At 49.5% G+C, this 24,628-nt stretch overlaps 2 protein-coding genes across 2 annotated transcripts; both read left to right on the forward strand.

The window, feature by feature from the left end:
* The first annotated feature begins 862 nt into the window (after positions 1-862).
* LOC119391757 (uncharacterized) lies at positions 863-15,270 on the forward strand. Its single transcript, XM_037659409.1, has 6 exons — positions 863-1,232; positions 8,288-8,523; positions 10,032-10,212; positions 13,230-13,367; positions 14,561-14,670; positions 15,031-15,270. The coding sequence occupies exons 1-6, from the start codon at positions 863-865 to the stop codon at positions 15,268-15,270; spliced, it is 1,275 nt and encodes a 424-aa protein (XP_037515337.1).
* A 2,279-nt stretch (positions 15,271-17,549) lies between these two features.
* Positions 17,550-20,038, forward strand: LOC119391759 (beta-alanine transporter). Its single transcript, XM_037659410.1, has 2 exons — positions 17,550-17,723; positions 19,040-20,038. The coding sequence occupies exons 1-2, from the start codon at positions 17,550-17,552 to the stop codon at positions 20,036-20,038; spliced, it is 1,173 nt and encodes a 390-aa protein (XP_037515338.1).
* Positions 20,039-24,628: the final 4,590 nt, after the last annotated feature.

Raw genomic sequence — 24,628 nt, forward strand, 5'->3', positions numbered from 1 at the left:
ACATGTTCCACTAGTTGCCGCGAAGGCAGCGCCGCTTCTCAGCGTCAACTCTTTTTGCCTACTCAAATCTCATACATACATACATACATACATACATACATACATACATACATACATACATACACACATACATACATACATACATACATACATACATACATACATACATACATACATACATACATACATACATACATACATACATACATACATACATACATACATACATACATACATACATACATACATACATACATACATACATACATACTCAACTGCATACCAACATCATGAGCTCTAATTATGGTGCGCATAAAAGCATCACTACGTACAGCAAACGGAACGAGCCCACAGCGTATCATCAAGGCTCTTCCACTAGGCTGCGCAACATACCGTCTTTTTGTGACCTTTAAACGCTATTTAAAAATGTAATTCTACTCAAATCGCGAAAATGAAGCTTGAATCTGTCGCCATAATTCACGGCCTTTTCAGTTCCACCAGGATCTAATCACGCGTTCTGCCTATGGCTGTTGGTCTTAAACTATAGCAGCGCGGTAATTTTAACCTGAGGAACCTATATAATGGAAAAATCCACCCATGCACTTTTTGGTTTTGGGTGTGAGCCTCATTACTCAGACAAGAAGGCGAAGAAGAAGAAGAAGAAGCAGACCTACGAAAGCCAGGTGCTTCCAGGATCTTCGCTATATATTGTGCGCAACCTCTCGTCTCTTCATGAGCTTGCAAGATCCGCCTAAGCAGTGAGCGCATGATCGACTGACCGTGTCATGCTGCTGGTCGCGCCGCGGCATGCAGTAGGCACGCTATGACTTGTATAGTGTTTGGGCGCCTGAACTACGCTTGTATGCCAAAGTCCAAGCGACGCTGTCGCATGCACGCTCTGTGCGAAGCCGTCCTAAGTCGGAAGGTGCGTCACGAATACTCGGCAGGACTGACGGAGCTCCTCTACTCAAGTTTGTGCGGCCTTCCTCGTTTAGATTTCTACCAGGCTGCTCACCCTGTAGACCACATGAGTGGGTCATCATTCAGTGGAACCGGCGGTGGCCAGCCGCCGTCCCTGGACCAGCGAGACTCGGCCGGTTGCACTCCAAGCCACAGCGGAAGTAGATTCGAAAGAACGGACGATGCGAATTACTCGGGAACGCAGTCGTTTACTGAGATCCACAGGGCGGATGCGCAACAGTGCACCACGCGCGAAGCTCGCCGGAGTGCCGGTAAGACAAAACTGACGACTTCAGACCATTCTGAGAAAGACGACGACAGACCCCGAACACCAGACCGTCCTGCTAAGCCACATACGTCGCGACCGACCAGCACCAAACTGAACATTTCTGCGCCGCGCATTGCTGCGCGCCATAGCGCCCCGCTTGGACTCACCGCCGACAACATGCGTATTCCTTGGGACCGCTACGATGTGCAGAAGGCCGCACTTTCGTACAACAGAGAAAGTCGCAGCCACAACTGTAGGGCGGAGGTCGAGGAATCGTCGGAAAGTGAAGCAGAGGCAATCGCAGTTCGCCATTCGATATGGGTCAAATACGTAATGCCGTCAGCGTGGTCGTCCCCGGAAAATGACGAACGAGGACAGAGAGATGACTCTTGTGGAAGCAGTAGTTTACTGGAATCCACACGATCGCGTTGCGTTGACAGCATTGATGGCGTCGAACACGCGTCATATGCAGGCCGCACGGAAGGATCAAATCTACAGCGCCTGAACATTACACGTCATCTGAACTTGACTGATCTGATCGGGGCTACCAGCTGGCAGTTGCAACGTGCTGGGAACACTGAACGTCGCTGGACGGCATCGGAGTTCGGCGACGACCGGCCACGGCCCGAGTCCCGGGAGAAGAAAGTGGCCGTGTGGGACCCATGTCGCCGGCGGCGAGCTCTAGTCTGAACTGGACATGTTCGACCCAAGGCGCATGAGACGACCGAACGTAGCACCACACAAAGCGGAGCAGTGTATTGCTGTCAAGCCTTCGTGCCTTCGGTTGCCGACCAGTCCTCCGAAGAGTAAAATGTATTTGCCAGTAAATGACAACGATTACAGTATGTACCTGCACTGGTTCATCGAATCGTACGAGAAGGCAGCTACGTTGTCGCCGCTCTGCGAACGTGCAACAACAGGTGGTGCTTCGGCGCCGACGGTCCGAATACCGAAATAGACTGAGCTAAAGACGAAAGAGGGGGCCCAGAATACTCAATAGATGAAATATTAACGTTGAAATGGTTAAACCGATTAGTTCATAGCACTTTCTAACAATAATGAGGCACCTGTCGCTCACTTGATCATTGAAAAATAACTCAGCGCAGGAATCGCGTAGCATTTTTGCTTTAAAAGATACTATCGCAACAGGCAGAGGTTGTCCATCAATGCCAGTGAGAGCAACCACTTATCTCTACATTGAATTATATTGACCTACTTCAGTTTTATGAACAAATGACACGCTGGAGTCGGTATCGATATGGCTGTGGTGCTTGCGCCGTTTTCCGATGCGACATTTTAGTGCAGCGATCGGATGTTGCTTAGATATTTATTTTGACATAATATCCGGAATGCGCACGACAAGTAGACGTCAACAGTAGGTCTTTCGTTGCCAATGATGAGAGGCCTACGATGCGACAGTTGAAAACTTGAAGTTGCAGCAGTATGTAAGCGAATGAACTTCCAGGGAAGTCTGCGGAGAAGGAAGATTTTACTAGCGACAGCGTGAATGTTTGATCAGACAAATGTACGACGAAGCTGTCACACCAAGCACGCGCTCGGTTGGTTGCCCTACACTTGAGGAGGGGGAATAATAGAAAAGATAGAGAAGAAAAAAATTGGCCGCGTATCTGCGTGCTTCGCTGCAAATGTCGTGTAAAGACGATAGAAGAGGTGCTGTGTGAGATATGGACGTCATCTGGCAATACGTCGGGAAACATGAGTGCTGTGTTGCGTGCTGGTAGTCCCGGCGCAGGAGCAGGCGAAGACCGGCGGTGACCAACGCGACCGGCGGGGACGCCAGCCAGCCCGAACACGCGGTTTGGCTCGAAGCGCTGAAGCAGCAGAAACGTCCGCACTCGACGAGTACTCTCCACACACTCTTTTATTTACACGTCGCCTGGGTAAAACAGGAATGTCAGAGCGGCGCCCACAACCGGCAGCCTGAAGGCCGCCCACAACGCGGCTTTTTCATATTTTAAATATTTTTTTCACCTTCTTGGCCTTCTCAAAACTAAAGTTTTTCAACACGAACCCATGGCATTCGTACAGTGCAACACAGAACCGAAACCGAAACACAACAATGAGCTCGTGCGGAGGGCACGGAGGAAGGCAATTTCAGCGCAATCGCATTTTCAGTTAGCGCTTGTTTCGTCTCGCTTGTGTTCGCGCTTGTGTTCGTCTCGTACTTCTTCTTTGTCCGTGTGTCTTCCCGCGCTATGCTAATAGCCAGTTTATGATGAACCAACAAGCCCACATTGGTACCCTTGTCGCATTTTCAGCGCAGCTTAAGAAACTAGGGTCCTTAAAATTACGTATGTATGCATTTTCTATTAAAGGAACATGCCACCTAATACTTACCTAGTGATGTCGCACCTCAGATATGCATGATATTTACTTTTTGATCGACAACGTTCACAAGTATGAACAGTCGTACCAGTTCAAGACGGCTGGCCCTTGGGCAAGTGGTTCAACTTTGGCCGAGTGGCTGAATCGAGGGACGTGCCGACAAACAGAAAGACAGAAAGACAGACCAAAATTTCTCCGTTTAGGTATCCCAAGAAAGACTATCGTCTTTAAAAGAAGAGAGGACAGCACCGTTTATGGGCAGCCTTATTTTCATCCCTGTTCTTTGTAACCGGTGAAGTGGGAGCCCTCGAGCGCGTGCCCACCCTTCTATTTAGTCGGCGTCTATGATTGCGGTTTTGTTTTCCGCAATTAAATAATTGAATGTACTAATTAACCCTCACGCTCTCTCCGCCATGCCTGTCTTGTAACGAAATATGCTTTTACGTGATTAATATACTTTTAGTGACTGACAAAGCATTGGAACTTTCCGGCGCCATGTTGGAACGTCCTTGAATGTTTGCATACTCTTATCACTAGGCAGATACGCTTCGTAGCACTTACATTCCTAATGATTATGTATGCGATGCCACATAAAAGCTAATTTTTACTCCCGTCACGCAATCCACCAACATTCACCATCATCATCATCATCATCATCATCATCATAATTTCCAGCCTATTTTATGTCCAATGCACGACGTAAGCCTCTCCCAATGATCTCCAATTTACGCTGCTCTTTCCGTGCGGCGGTATCTTACCCTGCGGAGTACTTGTCTGTGTGTCTCATTAAGCTTTTCGTTCCGCCGGTTCGCGTGACCGCTCCACAGAAAGCGGGTGTCTGCATAGCATAGCATAGCATATATCCTTGCATAGTATAGTATAGCAGTGGTGTGGAAAGGGGAAGTGAGGCGAGGAGGATAGTTCCTAGGTTGAGGAGGAGGGAAAGGAAGAGGTCATAGGGTAAACCATAGCATAATTATGTGCAGTATAGCATATAGCAAGGGGTGGGAAAGGCGATTGAGGGTGAAGTTCGCTCCCAGAACACGTGCGCCGATTTGTCCGGCGTGGGATGCAATAAACTGGATGGGCGAGAGAACGAGTACAGAGAGAGAGAGAGAAAGAAAGAGAGGAAAATAAGGAGAGATATAGACAGAAAGAAAGGGAATAAAGATGCAAAAAAGAGATAGAAAATAAGAAAGCAAGACAGACAGAGAGAAAGAAAGAAAGAAAGAAAGAAAGAAAGAAAGAAAGAAAGAAAGAAAGAAAGGAAGGAAGAAGGAAAGAAAGAGTGAGAATCAAAGAAAGAGAGAAAGCAACGTATAGTTTAGTATAGCACAGAGGTTGGAAGGGGAAATGAGGGTGAGGAGTAAGGAGTTGAAACATAACCATGTCTAGAATAGCATATGAAGGGGTGGGAAAAGGAAGTGAAGGTAAGGAGGAGGAGGAGACAGGGTGAGACATAGCATAGCCATGTATTGTATGGTATAGGAAGGGGTGGGAAAGGGAAGTGAGGATGAGGAGGAGGAGACCGCCACCAGCTCCGCTCTTTGCGCACTCTTCGCACCACTACTGCGTAGCTGCCCCCAATTTTTTTTTCACATCTTACAGCGAGGCTGTGTATGGCTAGGGTTCCGCGTATTTTAGATGCGAAGTATCTTAAGGCGGAGCTCAATCCGGTGGTGGTGGTGTGCGGCGTGACCACCCTTACTGCGCATGCGCATACCCTCTCCACACACCTCCTCTCCACTCACCCTCTCCCCTCCCCCTCTCCACTTTCCCTCCCCTTCCCCTCTCCACTTCCCTCTCCCTCCCCCTTTCCACTCTTCCTCTGAACCGCGGGCTAGACATGCCGAAATTCTCTCCTGCGCAACGCCGCGGTGAGCTCGAGCGCATGCGCGTCCCCTGCGCTTCTCTCTCCTCTCCCACGCTGCCCCCCTCTCGCCCGCCTGTCGACCGCGTTCCCCGCTCGCCCTGTGAGAATTAACGGCCAGGCTAGATGGAAGATACGACGCGCGTAGCGTCCCTCTTCGCGTTCCACGACGCGAGGTCGGTAGCATGCCCAACGAACGCCAACGGAACGCGATCGTGCAAGTGCTCCGGCTTCGCATCGCCTCATGGTCCCCTTTAGCGGGAGATGGTGTAAGTTTTTTCCAGCGCGTCAGCAAAAAAGTATGTGGCGCACAACTTGGGCAAATCCCACCGTTCACCACCGGTCGTGCATACATTTCACTCTGGCTAAGGACGTGCCCTAGGTTGCATCCGAGCCGATCAGTGTGTACTATAGCTATCACAAAGCCATCGTCACCACCATGACGACCAAAGAATAATGACCCACCAATCAAGGCAACTAATGACCACTGATCATGACAATAAAAATGGGTGCGCACCTGTCGTCACGATGACCACCGATCGAGACAGTAAACGTGTCCGTACCTTTGTTCAAAATTCTGTATCAACTCCGTGTCGTGTGCTGAACAGGTATGGTTATCCACCTTCCCACAGTTTTTGTTGATTCAGTATGTTCTTCCATTTAGACAAAACAAAAATTAGGTACACCGCGTCCTTTCGCCGCTTAGATTCTCGGCCTCGTCCCAATTACTGAGCTTGCAAGTATCGACTCAGTTAAAACATATTGCCTGCGCGCCACTATATTTCTAGCGAACCTCGCTTATAGTGGGTATGCGCTACAGTTTGCGACCAGCGAAATCATCATCAACCACTCTTCTTCCTACGTGGCATTCCTACCAGATATGTTTGCATGGCTATGCACTGCTGTCGCCATGGCCATTACGGTAGCCAAAGGAGCAGTCATCGAACCCGACGATCCCAGCGCGTACAAAATAGGTGGGTTTTTCGTTCGTGTGCTTGACGTGCTCTTCTTCTAGGTTCCGATTATCTGACAAATAGCGCAGTTTTCTGCATTGCGTGATAAAAAAAAAAGAAAGAGGTACATCGCACTTTCTACATTTTTTGTAGCTAAGTTTGGAATTAAAGGGCCCCTAAACTACCAACAGACGCCCGTGTGCTCCTCTCCGTGCCTTTCCTCTATCGACAACAGCCGTCATGACGTCACCTGTATGATTAGGTGACGTCGCGAGCAACATACGCTGTCAATGGGTCAACAAGAACAAGAGCCTGTTTTCTGCTAGCAGATGCGCGCGCGTCTTGCCTTTTCACTTCGGACGCTAAGGAAGGGCACCCGGGGAGGCGGATAGACGAGCCGACGGACTCAGCGTAGCGACGGAAAGAGCGAAACGAGAAAACGTGTGCAACTCCGCCAGAGGTCGCTGTAGACGCGTGCACAACTGCAACGCCACAACTAGATTTCGACCTCTGGGTGGTTTAGGGGCCCTTTAAGACCGGTAATACCGTGAGGTGCAAGTATTGCTGGCGTCAAATTTCACTGCGTGTTATCCGTAGGCTCGACTGCTGCAGGTATACGCCATTGTATGCTTAGCAGGGGCGTAGGCAGAAATTTTTTTCGGGGGGGGGGCACCTCCTTGATCTGTAGTGGGGACGACCAGGCAGATGTGGTCGAGTGTCATTTTCTGGTCTGTATGCTATGGCAAAAAAAATTTCGGGGGGGGGGGGGCACGGGCCCGGTGTGCCCTAACGTGGCTACGCCCCTGATGCTTAGCAATGCATGCCCGTAAAGAAAAGCGAACATGCAGCGCTGGTGGTGCACGGGCCAACGTAGTTGACTAGGAAAGCGAGGGTATTTATTCTTTCGTGTTCGGCGCTGTTGGGAATTTTTGTGACCAGTCATGTGCTCCGTGCGTCGTCGGCATATATATCAGCTGCATACAGTATTACAGTGAGATCTGGTTAGCTGATCCACTATGCCACGATGGCATAGTGGTTACGGTGCTCGGCTGCTGACCTGAATGTCGCGGGTTCGATACTGGCCATGGCGGTCGCAATTCGATAGAGGCGAAATGCTACAGGCCCGTGTACTGTTGCAATGTCAGTGCACGTTAAACAACACCAGATGGCCTAAATTTACGGAGCCCTTCACTACGGAGTGCCTCAAAATCATATCGTGGTTTTGGCACGAAAAATCCCGCAAATTACCATTATTACATCTGGACAACTGTCCGGGACTTCATTTCAGTGTTTCAGATTTGGATGAGCAACCTATAGTCTCATGCAGTGGCCACCGCGCAGAAAATTTACATTGTTTGGTACCTGTGGTCCGGATATAGTACAATGAACAGTGTGCGATCCAGTGGTTAATATCGAAGAAAGATAATAGGAGATTTAGTCATGTTGTCCAGATCCGGAAATTTAGAAGTGGCGTGGCTCAGTGGCCCAGGTGTGGACATGTAAGCAGTGTCGCTCAGTGGTCAAAATCGGTAAGCTCACAAATGATGCGTTCAGATGGCCTATCTGTTGGACAGCGACAAGCAATTTGGGTATGTGGTCTATGTCTAGAGTGGTAACATGCCTTCTAGCTTATTTCACACCTGCTTGACGCATGTTCGTGGGCAGGCTCGACACGTTCAGCATTGTCACGTACGTTTACGTCCTTCTAGAGCGCCAAATATTTGTACGAATCTTTCTTTGTAAAATGCACCTCCAGGTTTGCACGAAGTAGCACGTAATTAGAGACGACGCCAAGCATGCCTCGTTCACATTCTGTTTCGGCGCGTGCTTTCGTGTCATGCTACTCAAGCGACGGCGACGTCTCCCGATTTCTTGAATCGGTCGTTGCAGTGTCCCTGAACGACCACTGCGACAGCAAGGACCACAAGCAGAGCCTGAACGACACGTCGTGGCCCCAGTCGGCCGGAATCCTGACGGCGTCGCAGCTGCGCGACCTGCGAGGAACGGGCGAGAACGGATGCAGTTTCGAGTTCTCCGCGCCAGGGAGCTCGGGCCTCATTGTGTCCGTGATCGAGATGAACCTGCGCATGGGTGTGCTCAACGAGTCCTGCCTCGACTACATTTCTGTAAGTGCTTCTGCCTTTCATGCACTGCCAAGTTCCCAACAGTCCATGATGTGTGCGGCATAGTTCCTAAGTTTGCGGTACAACCCTGAGCGTCAACTTTGTAATATGGCACTGCCTCTTGCCATAATGAGTCTACGTGTAGCCGCCAGGGTGGTACAGTGGCTACGGGGCTTGGCTACTAATCCGATGGTCGCGGGCTCGATCCCGGCCGTGCCGGTCGCATTTCCATGGAGGCAGAATGCCAGAGGCTCTCGTACTTAGATTTACGTGCAAGTTAAAGAACTCCAGGTGGTCAAAAAAAACATGGCTGATCACTCTGTCATAGGAATCGGTATAACACGAAAGTGAAACGTGTCTTCACAGACGTAGTTGAGCGTTTGTTGTGCATTCTTTCGCCCCAAGCGCGAAGGAATGAATGCTACAGCATCAAATTGTAATGTTACTCGAAGAACGGCAAGCCGCTCGAAACTCGCAATGCGCTACTCAAGCAGAAAGGACGCGCGGAACGAACATACACAGGATGAGCGCGAACTGTCACAGTTGTAACTTATTTCTGTGTGAGCAGCGCTCTCCTTTCGCAAAAGCGGCCGCTGCAGTGAGCGAGGTGACCTTCGTGCTTTCAACGGAAACTTGCAGGCTGAGCGCAAGAGGTACAAACCACCGAGATCACGAGATAAGCGCCCGCACGAGCGACCACGCCCTGTCGAGGCGCGCGCTAATCCGCGTGGGGGACGACTTTTAAAGCGCACTCTTCGAGCCCTTCGCGCCATCTCGCTAGTGATAACGGAAACACGCTGTACCGCCAATCTCCGAGTACCGCCACCGGCGAATGGTGTACATAAATAGCTCGCCGTTAGCATAGCAGAGAACATGCAGTTTGTGGCGGAGTCGTTCCGCGCTGCGCGCTGGCGATCGAGAGGTCGTAAGTTCGACTCCCGGTGACGGAACTTTTTCGTAGTTTTTTCTTTGCCATATGTTAGTCTTTATATTTTACAACGTCATATCCGTGACGGAAATGCGTCAGTGGGGCCGTGGTGGACCGCGGCATAAAACACTTTCGTGTTAAAATTTCCGAGCCCTCCATTACGGCGTGCCTCATAATCATAGTAAAACCCCAGAAATAATTACTATCATAGGTATGCTTTGGACTCGAGGACATGGTCCTACGACACATACGCAAACAATGTACGAACTGCGACTTCTTGAACGTCAGCATGTTAGGCTGTCTTGATCGGGAATAGGACCTGCGACCTCGTACACTTCTGAAGAACACCGTAGTATTTACCAAACATGTTCTACACGAAGTATAAAGTCTTGCCATAAACTGATATTTATGTTGATTCGCGCGAAAAGTATGCCATCTGATCAAAAATTTTCAGCTTGCTGAGTTTTGGCTTGTGTGACAACAATTCTCGCTGCATGTAGTTTACGCCGCATGGTGAATACGTGCGCCCACCACCACCGACGATGCTAAATCCGGTGTTTCTGTTGCTATTTTGGGGGGGCAGGTGATAACCAAGTTCAACTTCGGCTCTGACAAGGACGAGCGCTGTGGCCGGATAACGAGCGAGCAGAACTACCACTTCGCAACGACGCACTCGCTGCAGCTCAAGCTTTTTTCCAAGACTCCCCTCACGAATTTTTTCGACGACTACATCCTCGCCGTGGTCGCCACCAGCTACGCTGAGTGTGAGTGGAAGTACTATGACCCATTGAGGTACACGTGCATTGGGCCGCCCTAGTATGTGCCAGGGAATGTAGAGTGCGAGAATAGTCTGCATCTTGTAGGGGTGCTACCACCTCCTGTAAAGTCGTTTGCGCCTCATGGCGCATGCGCGTCTGCGTATTAGCCGCAGCGAGGTTTAACAGCCGCTGAGCGAGAAGTGGCGCTGTGCTCGCACGGGAAGGGTTAGCGCGGTGGCGCCACCGGGCGGCAGTGAGGTTGGGCCGGCGTGCAAGAAACAGCAGCGAGCCCCTTCTAGGGTTTGGCAGCGTGCGTGGATGGGCGTCTCCCGCGGTGGATCAGCGGGGTACGATACGGCGGCTCGTTTCCCGCGGACCCCTCATGGTGAGTCGAACGTCGGCGACGCCGCATTTGCGGTACATCCCATATGTATAAGGTATCGTATTGGCATTGTATAAGGTTACTTAGCGTGTGTCAGATTTGGCTCATATATATGATATGGGATATGGCCCAGATATGAGATATCAGCAATGACCCATATATGAGATATAGGAAAGGCCTTTCAAATGGCAGTCTGATATTTTGTTCCGAGAGCGGCTCAGATCTTCAGACCCCACACTGGTGCCCAAGGTGGGGCTCTTGGGGCAACGGACGACAGTCTTCCCCCTCATTCCGCTCGGACTCTCCTTAGTCGCTCAGCCTCTGTGGGAGACTAACCCCCGTATTCTAGAAAGTCCCTTCCCTCTAAACTCCACCTTTTGAAATTGAAATTGTTTATTTGCCATCTTTAGAAAGTACAGATGGAGGGATTGCAGAAAAAGTCACAGTTGCGCTCCAAGGGAGAAGCAATGAATGCGATAGCAAGGAAGTGAAATGTCACACGAGGAACGACAAGCAGCTCGATACTCGCAGCGCGCAGCTGAAGAACAAAGAAGGACGCCCGAAAAGAGCGCACAGGCATGCACAGGACAAGCGTGAACTAACAACTGTCACAGTTATTACGTCTTTGTGCTTGAGCAACGCGCTGCAAGTGTCGACAGTGGAGAATCAGACGCTCTTAGATATTTTTTTTCTTTTAAACTGCGGCACGTGGAGTGACCCTCTGCGTCTCCTGCGACACGGGGGCGTCTGATGCAAGGTGTGCCCGGTGTTCTTTTTTTTTCTCGTTCCACATCACGAGTGGGTACAGAAAGGGGCCACTTTCTCATGCGCGTATCAAAGGCAGTTTTCAAATTGAGAGAACAATGTAGGAGCGTTGCGTGATAAAAACACGTCCAAGCCTCCCAGATGTGCGTACCAAAAGGGGTAAATGGTGCGTATAAATAGCTCGCCGTTATTTCGCCGGCGCATGCATGGCGTGTGGTTGAGTTGTCCAATCCAGTGCGCTAGGGAGCGAGGGGTCGCTGGTTCGAATCCCCGGTCAGGTGCTTCGGATTTTTTTCTTCGTGCCATTTTTATATATATACATGCATATACATATCCGGGACATGACGGCGACGGCAAAGGCGACAGCGAAAGTTCACCGAGAGTGTCCATATAATTGCTATCTCAATAAAAATAAAAACCGCCAGGCCTGCGCGGAAAGCGGCATTTCTAGAGCCCGTTATAAACTATCTTGTGGCTACTAATACAACTACTCTAGCAACGTACCCACAACGCCACAAATCATAATTTTTGTGAAGTTGGGAAGCACCCACCACGACATTACTCGTCCTTCTGCGGAGAAGCGAGGTACCATCTGTAAGGCATTATGTGCAGTTTCTTGATGCGACGGCTGATGACGATGAAGTATTATGACTGAGCCTTTTGTAGTGGGTTGGATGCTTTAAATGACCCACTAGTTACGTAATTCGCATTGTGTGACGCCCGGTCGTTATTTAACTGTCCCACCACGCTTTATAACATACGCTAACGTGAGAAAGAGATAGAGAGGAATTAATTTTATTGAGACCCTGAGGAAATGGATCGTGGGAGCCTTATGGGGTTCCTTGGCAACATAGAGGTGCACTTGCGAGGGACCCACTACGCTACAAATCATAATTTTTGTGAAGTAAGGAAGCAGCCACTACGCAATTTTTCGTCATTCTACGCAGAACCGTGGTACCTGCTAAACACCTGTAACGTATTATGTGCACTTTGTTGAGTCTGTGGCTAATGACGATGAGGATTTGTGGCAGAGCCCTTTGTAATTGGTCGGAAGCATTCAACTCACTCGTTGCGCAATTCGCATAGTGTGACGCCTGGTTACAGAATTCGCGTTGCGTGACACTTTGTTGTTATTTTACTCTTCTACCACGCTACATTACATATGTTAATGTGGTTCCTTCCCGACATGATGCCTGTATAGGGTCTTTTTCCAAAGCAGTTTCAAGCACCGGCATGGCTGTGAGGTAGGATACTGGGCTCCCATGCAGAGGGCCCAGGTTCGAACCTCGTTCATTTCAGGAAATTTTTTCTAATTTCGTTTTTTTTTTTATTTCGAGGGATAGTGGTTACGGACACCGGCGGCGGCGGCGGCGGCGGACAACTACGGCGCCAAAAAGGGCCCTTGTTGTGATCTCATAACAGCTTTCGCTGTAAAAGCTGTCCTCTGACAGCTTGACTAGCCTTAACTTGAGAAAGTCCATGGTATAGTCTCTAGGCAGAACAGGTCACAGTATATCAGCGATAATCTTCACCAATTCTGTAGAAGCGCGGCGTCATTTTCAGTCGAGGAGCGGCGCTGTGCTCTACTCGGTCAAGTGAAGCGGGAACTTCCAGTCGAGGCTTGTTTGATAATACGGGGGTAAATTTCGTGACTGCTGCCCCGCTTACTGAGGTCAGTTTCAGAGCCCTGTTATAGAGAGAGCTTACTCTGCAATGTTGTCCGGAGGTTCTGTCGGTCTATTACCGTTGCAATGAAAGCTTATCAGTAGTCCTCTTTTAATTGTACCGCGTTTTCTCTCGCCGAGCTGTCACATTTTCATAGCACGAGCTCCGCATGACGATTGACCGGCTCGCGTATTGCCGTTTCCGTACGCAGCGCAAGACGGCGTCTGTGGACCGGAGGAGTTTCAGTGCACGGCCGGTGACCGCTGTATCCACAAGGGCTACCGCTGTGACAACGTCAACAACTGCGGCGACAACAGCGACGAAGCCCAGCTGGGCAACTCCATGTGCCGTGGGTATCCCCCGGGAAATTACGGCTGAGATAACGTGACCATGCTATTTCGGTGCTGCGTTTCTCTCTGTGATTCTTCATCCGAACGGAGCTTCTGCTGGTTGTCGCGAGGGCCGTCCGGCCTTACTTGAACGATAGATCGTACGAAGTGAACATAAATAGCCATAGTTGACATACTGGACACGCCGACTGTTGCCTTCGTGGACGTCACGGCCCCGTGACAACATACAGTGGAATCTGTTGATACGATTCTGCATAATACTAGGGTAGCGTTTTTGAGCCTAATACGTTTTTGTTTTTATTCCCGGCCAACATTCCTTCGAACTAATGCACTTTCATGCGTTTAATATACGATGACATTTTTGCCCAAAATTGGATCATACGACCGCGAAAGTGGATCTTGACCGATATATCTAGAAATCCTGCCTTTATTCTTCGGTATGCCAGCTCGCACAGCGTTCCAACAACCCACGATCTACGCGTTGCAGAGCCGCTGAGGCCGCATCGGTTCTGCGGCGAAAAGATCGCTGCCAGGCGATATTTTCGTCGAGATTATATATATATATATATATATATATATATATATACCGGCTGCTTGCCGTTCTTCGCGTGACATTACAATATGTTGCTGCAGCATTCATTCCTTCGCCCTTGGGGCTAAAGAATACACAACAAACGCTCAACTACATCTGTGAAGACTCGTTTCACTTTTGTGTTATACCGATTCCTATGACAGAGGGATCAGCCATGTTTTTTTATACGCATTCGCACACCTTTCAATTGTACGTGACCCGGGCATGAAGTACTTTCGCGTAGAAAATTTGACATGGTAGTATAGCAGATAATCCATTCACGGTCTCATCTGCATAGATTGACGTACATTCGAAATGCGACATGAGAGCTCGCAGCAGTCTTTTATGATACTTGATCTGCCACATTGTTCCACAACGTGTACACTGCAGATCTTGGCGGGTTGTACCAACGTGGATATTAATCAAGGGAACACGACGATGAAACTGTTCGACAGCCCGGCTGACAATCGACCATGAGCAATAACGATAGCAATGCAAGAAAGGCTGAGCAGAAAGCTATGGGCTAAATAAGTAAAGAAAGAAAAACAAATCGCTACAGTCAAAGCATACAGAACGCACGCTTAACAGAGAGCTTATGCATCTGTTTACTTTTGTTTTCAGTGATGCCGCTCAGCTCATTGGTTTTGATCATTGCTGGCTTGGCGGATTTGTTGATTACTTGGTGCATCGTACTCGGCTGCTGCCTTCGATCGGCCCTCACCAAGCAAAAGGTGAGGTCCATGATGCTCATGTGTATCATAAATATTCAAACAAGGAATGTCGCTGGGGCCAACGTTCCGACATACGCGCTTGTCTTTTTCAAAGCAGTAACTGCCCTGATGGTGCTTTGAGAAAGACAAGTCTGCTTAGAGAATTTTTTGACGTCTTCAAGCTTCCATATCCTCCCGAACTTCTGCCGTAGTTGTACTACTTAAGTCACTCATACGACATCATCTGATTCAGCCAATTGTGTGGCGAAGATGTCACTGTGGTGATCGGCATGGTAATACTGGCCCTGCGTTGATTGCGCAGTCACACTTGAAGTAACTCAACAGCGCTCGGCTGATATGCTCACTTCTACTGGTGCGCAGGCCCTGCAGCAGGACCGGTGGGGAGCCCTCGCCCCCGAGGACGCAGCACTCGAGGAAACAGAGGAGGAGAGCAGCGACGTCGACGACCAAGACGATGACGGTGGCACCGGCGACGCCAACGCCAGCACCAGTTCGCAGCAAGAGAAGGGGAACGCCTTTCGCAACCCGCTGGCTGCCACTTTGCGCAGCCAAGAGGATGAGCGCGAAGAGCCGGCTGCCGCCTCGGAGGGCGCCTCGTGACCACCGCCGCCAGTGTCCTCTCTACCGCCTGTCTCACGCTCGGCGAACGGGAGCTCCGAAACCTGACCACCTTTTTTATATTTATATACTGTGATGATGTATGCTTTTCGCAGCGCAGATCGGAAGCGACGAGGGAACAGTTTATCAAATACCTTTCTGGTCAAGCGCATTGCGCTTTCACGCCACAATTTTAAATGGGTAGTTAGTTTTATACTACCGCTAAATATAACGACATTATTTATAGCTCGAATTCACTGAATATGTTCTATAGATGAATTGTATGGCGGTGTTCAGTGGCCATTTCAATACGTTGTTTTTATTTAAAGTGCTACTTACAATATCATATATTCTCTCTTCCGTTCCACACACATTGTATGCGTACGTATACGCAGAGGCGTCAGCAGCGCTTGCGCATTTGAACAAGACAACGCGTTTTCACAGCATATGACTACATAGACGTACACGGTATCCAAACCAGCACGCGGTCTTCGGGCTGCTATTTGACGTAGCGTCCTCGATGATTTTAGAGAGGGATGTCGTTTTTTGGCCGGTTGTTAATGCAACGGAAGGTGAACAGCCGGGTAACCGGGTTCCATGCGCTCATGGTGAGTGGTAGTGGTAACAGGTAATAGTGAAGCGCGGCATAACATCCCACCTGGGATCATGCCGAGTTCTCTCTCTAAATCGGATTGAATTGCTTTATTTGCGCTGTGTCTAGCACTCTCGTCATGTAACAGGCGCCAGTTTTTGCGTTGCGCGTCATTGCTTGTTGGCCCTCTCCGTATAGGCGCCTGTCTCGCGCGCCTCGAGCCACGCGATGCCCCGCTATAGGTACGTGCAAATTTGTTCTGGCGGTGCTGGTGGTAGTTACCCCAGTAACTGGCACATACGACGGGGATGGCACGCTCTAGTTTGAATGGCATCTTAACTCGCTTCGATTCTTGGCATTTCGATTCCAAAATTACGCCTAAATCACAGCATATACCCATTGTAAGCGTCGCTAGTGAGTCACATATAACCAGGAATCTCTCTTTACCCTTTCCCCGGAAGTCTCTCTACCATGAATAACTGATCTCGAGTTAGTACATGTCACCGTGGTACATGTATAAATGCCGACTCGTCTTACCCACTGATAAATCTTCTCGCAACCGACGATTGTGATCGCTGCTATCGTTGCACTTTCAGTGTTACTTCTTTTGCTGGGCCCAAGTTCACCCAATAAACCGTGCAAGCTCTTTGGCTTCTGTATACTTCACCGTCACAACCACGTAACCATACACACGCCGGCAAAAATTTGTCTGTCCAATAAAGATTCCCTCGCTCTCTCTACTGACTGAATGAATGCATAGTACAGTCATCTAGACATGCGCGCACAACCACTAAACATGAAGCAATGGCAGCACCTTGCGGGTACCCTTCGATGCACAAAACGGGAATTTTTCAATGTAGAAGTTTTACGTGTTCACAAATTTTATTTTGCTACCACAGATGAACGCCGTTTGACTCTCTGTGTCATTGAATATATATTGTATTTAAAGAAAGACATACCTAGCTTCCGATCCGAAGTAATAAGTAGAATATCAATACTAGGGTTGTTAATGAGTGCAACACCTTTCCAAGGATACGAAGAAGAGGAAGAACATCTTTGCTCGCAGCAGTGATTTTTCTTTTCTGAGAGGTCCCTGAAAGTACATATCTGGCATCTTCCAAACTGTCCAAGTACGAGGAGATAAGCGTCACGACGGACACCGGAAGCAGCGATGCCTACGTCCGAGAAACCGAAGTGCAGCTCCGGTGCCACCCGCGGTGGAGCGCATATTCGCAATGGATCAGCGAAACGTAGACCGACAGCTGGTGAGTGTATTGTTCGCACAGGAAGCAGCAGCAGCAAAAGCAGCAGAAAGACAGCGTGCCGAAATCCCACGAGGCCAGTCTGCCAGACAGCTGAAGGGCCAACTCCTCAGCCGCCGAGGAATGTCCCTATGCGGGAACTGACAAGACCCACGAGCCGGCTCCAAGGGTCCCAAGGTGCTTCTGCGCTGCCAAGGGTGCCAGTGGACGCAGAAAGCCAGGCATCCTTGTGCACCTTGAAGTCCAGCGCCCAACAGAGCAATACCTCGTTAGTAACGTCCGGTGCGGGGAGCCCTTCCTGTGCAGCGCTGCTCCCGGGCTTCGTCGCAATAGACAGCTGGGACGCGGTTCAAGCCAATACATACGTCGTCCTGGGCCACGGGCTGTACCAGCGCCGGGTTCTGACGCGTGGAATGGTATCCGTGACAATGGTACTTTTCCACTACCTTGCGTACAGACTCATCGGCAGACAGGTCGATGACTGGTGCATGGCCCCGGACAACTTGAAATTTCTGTCGGCAGCCGCCTGGAAAAACCTTTCCGTACCCATCGAGGCTGACGGGAGCTACAGCCGATGCACGATGTACAACCCGCCTGTGCCGGTAAGTGGCTGTGTTTTTGTAATTAACGTTGCGTTTGAATTTCAACTAAAATAGGCTATTGCGATATCCGTGCAATTGTTGGTTGTTTGTTAACATAGCTGTGTTCACTGCTCAGGAGCTTTCGTTTTGTGCCTTGGGCTTCCCTGCCGATTTTAAAAACACAGCTTGGGAAGGCAGTGCATAGTACCTAACCTTTGCACTTAAATCTATATTAGCGTATTTTTAATGTCAAATCACAAATAAGGTTACTTGTATTCCAATGCGCTTTTTGGAATAGACGTTACGTGAGTCTCAACTGTCGAGGATAAACGTGGAACGATCGGTCTCGAGAACGATTTTTTTAGGCGACCTCTGAAAATCTTCTTTCATATGTATTTACGCTAGAGCGTTAGAGAGCCCATGTCGCAGAAAATGCGGTGTCGGTGACGGCGCCGGCGTTGTTTTCCCGGAGCGAGAATTCCCGGTTGTGGCAAAGAATAAGAAAACTCCAGGCCAGGCGCCTTCAGGTTTGCTTCAGGTTTGCTCACCAGAATATTACTCACCCAGACTCACTCAGACTCACGGCTCGATGCGAGTCTGAGTGAGTCTCAGTGAGTCGGCACATGAGTGAGTTTGCCGACCTACGCTTGCCCGACATATCAAGCCTGTATAGCAGGGGCGTAGCCAGAAATTTTTTTCGGGGGGGGGGGGGGTTCAACCATACTTTATGTATGTTCGTGCGTGCGTTTGTATGTGTGCGTGTTATATACGCAAGCAAAACTGAAAAATTTCGGGGGGGGGGGTTGAACCCCCCCAAACCCCCCCCCCCCCCTTGGCTACGCCCCTGCTGTATAGGGTCTTTTTGCGAGGGAGTTTCGAGCACCGGCGTAGCTCTTTGGTACAACACTAGACTGCCACGCATAGGTCTCGGGATCGAATCCCGCTCGATCCTGTATATTTTTTCCTCTTCTCGCGCTATATTGGTCACGGACACCGGCGGCACCTAAGAACCACGCCAGTGCTCTAAACGGCTTTGAAAAAGACTGAGGAATCACGTAACAACTGCCAGAAGCGTGGAATCGCACCAAGCTTTGAACCATGGAAATCGCGTAACGAGTGACTGTTTTAAAGATGGCCATCCCTTACGGAGGGCTCAGCCATAATTCGTCATCGTAATCATAATTAGCCAGAGTATCAAGAGAGCGTGCCACACCGCTGACGCGTATTGCCTTAGAGATACGCAGTGAGTATACAGAGGTGAAGTAATTCTACCGCCTTAGACTCTTAAAGACGAAGGTGAACCGCCCTCCTACTTATTTTTCGCCCTTTTTATGCAGGAAGAAGACAACAGGACCGCAGTTCCTTGCCATGAGTGGAGCTACGACATCGCAAACAAGGCAGACAGCATCGTGAGCCGTTTCGACCTAGTTTGCGACCGAGATTATCTCTACGACCTGTCCTCGGTCGTGCCTATTATGGCATCCGCTCTCGTAGCGCCACTACTCGGCTTGGTATCAGACCGCGCGGGCAGGAAGCCGGTGATGATAGCATGCGCGTTCGCCCAGCTCATCGCCACCATCGGGTGCAGCTTCTCGCAGACGTATTCGTTCTTCGTGTCCACCCGGGCCGTGCTCTTCGTGGCGACCGACGTTACCTTCCTCAACACATTTATCTTGATCCACGAGGTCACTGGAAACGCGCGTCGCGCTACGTTCACTATCCTCGACACTGCAGTACCGGCCATCATAGTCCCTCCACTGATGCACGCGCTGTCTCTTCTCGAACCGCGCTGGATGCTGGCCCAGGCACTCCCCTTCCTTGGAGGCGTCATGCTAGCGGCTTGGTGCTGTCTGCAGGAGGAGTCGCCCGCCTGGTTCATCGCCACACGACACATCGCTAGAGCGGAGAAAGCGGTACTGCTGGCAGCCAAAGTAAACGGCGTGGACGTAGCAAAGGCCCGGACGACATTTACGGTCATCAAGGAACAATTGTACAAGCTGGACGATGATTCCCCCAATGCGGCTCCAATGGAGCGCGTATTGGAGGCTGTTAAGACGCGACGTCGCGCAATATCCGCCCTTCTGGCCAGGTTCGCTTTGGACGCCACCTTCATCGGCGTCACCATTAGCGATGTGACCACAGGGATTTTCTGGGAGGTGGCACATGTCATCGCGTTCGCGGTCTACGTGGCCTCCATCTGCGTTTGCATACGGCGATGCGGTGTCAGGGAGACTCTTTCCAGTCTACTGGCCATCCTGAATGCCTTCTGCGCTCTGAAAACGCTGACGATCATCGCCGGTCAACTACGTGGGCGCTGTTTGTGCACGCAGGTTTGAAAGTGGCCGTATCCGGCGCAACGGTCGTCACGTATTGCTACACGGCAGAGACCTTTCCAACGGCTGTACGGAACGTCGGCATCAGCCTAGCGCACCTCGCCGGTGGCGTAGGCAACGTCGTAGCCATTGCCATAATAATCCTAACCGAACCGCACGCCAATTATGTGTTTTACGCTCTGTCAGCTTTCATGGTCCTTCTTGTGTCGCGGCGATACAATGGCTTCCCGAAGTCTACATTGAAAGGCCGCCACGGCCTGCATCACCTAGCTCGATGAGCGTCCAAGAACGAAAAGCGGCACTCATAGCATCGGTGAACTCTGGGATTCCGAGCAACAGGCACAGGGAAAGCAGAACGAGAAATCCGGTTGCGTAGTGAATGTCAACTACACATTACACCAGTACGAAAATTGCGCCCCCCAAATGTATTTAGAATCAACCGACTGCATGTAATGTGTGAATGTTTTGCGATATGGTCATTACATTGGCATTACCTGCAAGCAACGCCTGTGGTACAGCGTAACAATAGTCCTTATGGAGCGAAATCCCGTACAGTCCAGAAAATTGCGGAACCAATGGCTTTCATTGACATAAGTTTGCTTGTGCTGACTCTTCGCAATTAAGGCTTGCGGTTTCGTTTCCTCATTAGAATTGATTAAAAATTGGGGGACCCTTAAGCTTCGCCTTTAAGAGTTGAACGCAATAGCGAAATCCGGCCCCTAGTGCGCACTTCAACTACTAAGTGCTAGAGCACTGCACGGGCCGTAATTCTCGGCCCGGGCCCGGTTCAAACTCGTTCAAATTTACCCGCCCGAATCCGGCCCGGTGACTCAAAGTGAGACCCGGGCCCGGCCCGAACCCGAGAAAAAATTTCGCCTACCCGGCCCGGCCCGGCCCGACCACAGATCAGGCCCGACTGAGGCCCGACCCATTAATCTAGGTGGTTTTGCCCGAACATGGAATTGACAGCAAGGTGTTTTAAGTGGCAAATATCTGCGCTTTGTTGGCGCATATTTCGCTAACAAATATACTTTAACGTACGGTAATTTCTTGTAAAAAGGGGCTCACGGTTCAAACAGTTGAGCGGGCATACGGATTCAATGAATGTTTGTTCGGCAGTGGTATACTGTACCCATTTTTTCTGCAAGTACACTGGGGATCATGAAGGGCGTTTTTTAGCAGACATTGTAGCAAGGAAAGTGATTTGCAGCACGAGGTCAGAGAGAGATAAACATTTTAATGAAGCTGGAGATGTTTGCCTGGCTGTTCGCCTGACATGCTACTCCAGGTGCTGGGTGACGATTATGATATATACAGTGATAACCACATAACACATACAGTCACACAAGTTTACAAAGTTTCGTTCAGACTCGTGGCCCGCAAGAAATTCAACAGCGCTTTCGTGGCACGTAGCGCACAGGTGCTGCTTTGCCATGGGCCCAGAACATGTCGCAACTCTAAGCACGATCTCCGTTGAAGATGCAAGGCTGCCTTCAGAGACTGTCTCTCTGAAGGCAGCCTTCAGGGGAGCGCAATAACAACAAAGAATGGATTGATGGATGGATAAACTTTATTATGGTCCATCGGAACGCGCTGTAGCACGTTGCGGGCAGCTCCGTCATCGGAACAGAAAGACCAAGTCTCTCTGCTGCGTCACGGGCCCATTGGATTACCCATATAGCTGTTCTTCTAGCGCGGAGCTGGTAACAGCCTCCCATTTGGAAGGCGTGATGACTTCGCCGCCGCGTAACACGGAGCACCGCCAGAGTTGTGTTCTAGATTGGCTTGACAGAGCACTCTAAAGCCTATTGAAATTTATAGCTTGCTCTAACCAGAAAGCCAATCGTGCAACCTTCTCGATATGTAGCACCTGTCTTCACCATTGTAACACCTTGCCACAGCAAGAGAAACAGAGGGGAAAAAAAAACTAAAATTTGTGACCGTTGTTGTAAATACACTAATCTAGGTAAATATATCAACCGCGTGCCCCACGTGCATGCGTATAAGCAGCCGAAAAGAAAACAAAAGTATTTGTCATAGCATTATTTTCATATACCACACCATTGCTAGTATATACAGTCTATAGGTTTCTTATGGCATAGTTTATAGTTAACCTCTTAACATGTTATTGTGCGAAAAATCAAAGTATCAATAGATGCCTGCTTTAAGCGCGCCATGTGCTGTTGCATCACATATCCTGCAGCGCTAAAGCTTCTTGCACTGCTCGCGCTGGCCGCACGGGCACACCACATCTGCCTTGGTCGGCAGTCGTTGTTCTTAACTTCCACCACTGGAGCAAATCTAGGATGTCTTTGTGGACCTCTTCAGAATGACCATAGCTGTCCAGCTCATCCCTTAATTTCTCTCCTTCTCGAACGTCGTGCCACTCTTCAATGTCATCTATAAAACTCCTCTTTGAGGGCTTCGCCTTGCAGTTTTCAGCAGTGTACGTTATGCACGGTTTGCACCGTGCTCGTTTTTTCCATATTATAATGGTTTATGTCTTCCCAGCGATGTTGTACCGGTAGAAGGTGGTCATTGGACTACGCAGTTACGAGTGGCAAGAGGTGGACGAAGCGATTTCGATATATTTTCGCGGTTCGCTCGAGTTTGGTAATAAAGGCGCCACTAAGCTTCTCGAAGCTTACTCATTGGATGCATATGGTTCGAGGTAAGGGGACATTACCCGGCACGGAAACTGTCATTGTCCTTTTTCAAGCCAGATATTTCCTCAAGCGAATATACTTCACCCCACGCCTTGTTTAATGGCCATATTCCTGCACATTCAAACGCTGTTGCGGCAGTATCATGTAGCTTAGGACTTCAAACACGCGGCTCGCGGACCTCTCGCTAGCGGCCCTCCGCCCGCGCATGACTGTCTTCATCCCATTTTTTTTTCTTTATAAGTATGTTCTTGAGATACACAGGCATGACAGATCGAAAGCATATTTTTCGTGAGGCACCCCCTGCGGTCACAGTGTGCTGATACATCACCGTAAAACAAAAGCTATATTTCAGGATCGACGTCGAGATTTTAGTCATTATGGGTGATACGAAATGACTGGTTCCCCAGACGTGAAAGAGAGACGTCCGTTTAATGGCAATACTTAAGGCGCACTGCTGCGCCGGCCACGTGCATGCGCCCTCCATGCCCCTCGGTTTCCTCTTCGATAGAGCCTGGCGCGCTCCAATTAAGTTGCTCCGTTCCACACTTTTTTGCAACAATGAGTATCGATATGTTGTTGGGATCCTGCCGCCAAATCCCCTTCAGAAATGATCCCGTATATGAGATATGGGAAAGGTCTGCTGTGAAATGACGGTAGTTTTAAAACCTGTTCCCTCCTCCCGCGCTCACTTCGTCATTGCCCTCGCCCTTGCGGGAGTAAATTTTCGTGAATGTGGCCCGTTAGCTGAGGTGAGCTTGAGACCCCTGATATGGCGCAACAAGATGAAAGCTCAGATGTTAAAAATGTGGTCACACAAAGCAGGCTGTGCATGTCCATCTCGCGCCACATGACCACTGGGAGCCGTCACAGAGTCACAGAAAAAGAATGTGCCTTTATAGGGATTCTATGTATCAAGACTCCGTGCAGTCCTTTCGTTTTAGAGGGTGGCTCTAACTTTCAACAACGTTTCCCCGCTTTGGAGCTCTGTGATCGCTCTTGCGATGACATCTCAAAGGTATAATTTTATTATATTACATTTATTACTGCGATTACAGAGTAATATTTGGGATATAAAATAATAACGAAAGCAAATAGAGCCCGGAATGGCGAGATGTAACATATAAGCGTCTGGTTTGTTTACTTTTGGCTCGCCCGTTTCAGATAAATCAAGCAGCTCATATACAAGAAGCAGAAGAAGTTCAGTACTTATCCCTCATAAAACTTCTCCAAATAGCTTACCCCACATAAAGAAAAGCGCTTTTTCGAGATAAAATGTGGGACATATATGTATGCACAGCGTATGCGGAGCAAGGCACATTAAAGAGAAAAATGATTTTTCTATTATCAGTAAATTACTCTTTTACCATTCTAAAAGCACCACGCTCGCCGCGACAAGACTCTCGGTAAGAGAGAACTCGCAGGAAAATGCAGGTAACGACGCCAACTTGAAATTTACGCCGCAAACACCGTGACGTCATACATTCTGGCGGCATCTACTGGGCCCTACGTAGTTTATAGTGGGTAAAAATGAAATACATTGACCTCTGAGGGGGTCATAGACTTAACATACCAAGTTTCTGGAAATTTCGTTGAGCCAATGTCTCCAAAATACGACGAATACAGTTTGAAATCCGCGACGTCACGTGCGGAGATTTCAGCACGAAATTTCAATATGGAACTTTGACCTTAATTTTCTACTTTAATAATAAACTCATTGATAGTGGAATTAATGACGTTCGGGTTCTCAGAGTACACTTTATCGGTCTCAACCGATTCAGTGTTTCACTTTAATGACCATTTAAGAACGGAGCAAAGTTCAAGCCCGGCCCGAACCGAGCCCGCCACCTCAAGCCCGGGCCCGGCCCTAAGCCCGGAGCTTCAGGCCCGAGCCCGGCCCGGGCCCGCCGTGAAAACTACTTTACCCGGC

Source organism: Rhipicephalus sanguineus, chromosome 4, assembly GCF_013339695.2.
Source record: "Rhipicephalus sanguineus isolate Rsan-2018 chromosome 4, BIME_Rsan_1.4, whole genome shotgun sequence".
Taxonomy (NCBI): domain Eukaryota; kingdom Metazoa; phylum Arthropoda; class Arachnida; order Ixodida; family Ixodidae; genus Rhipicephalus; species Rhipicephalus sanguineus.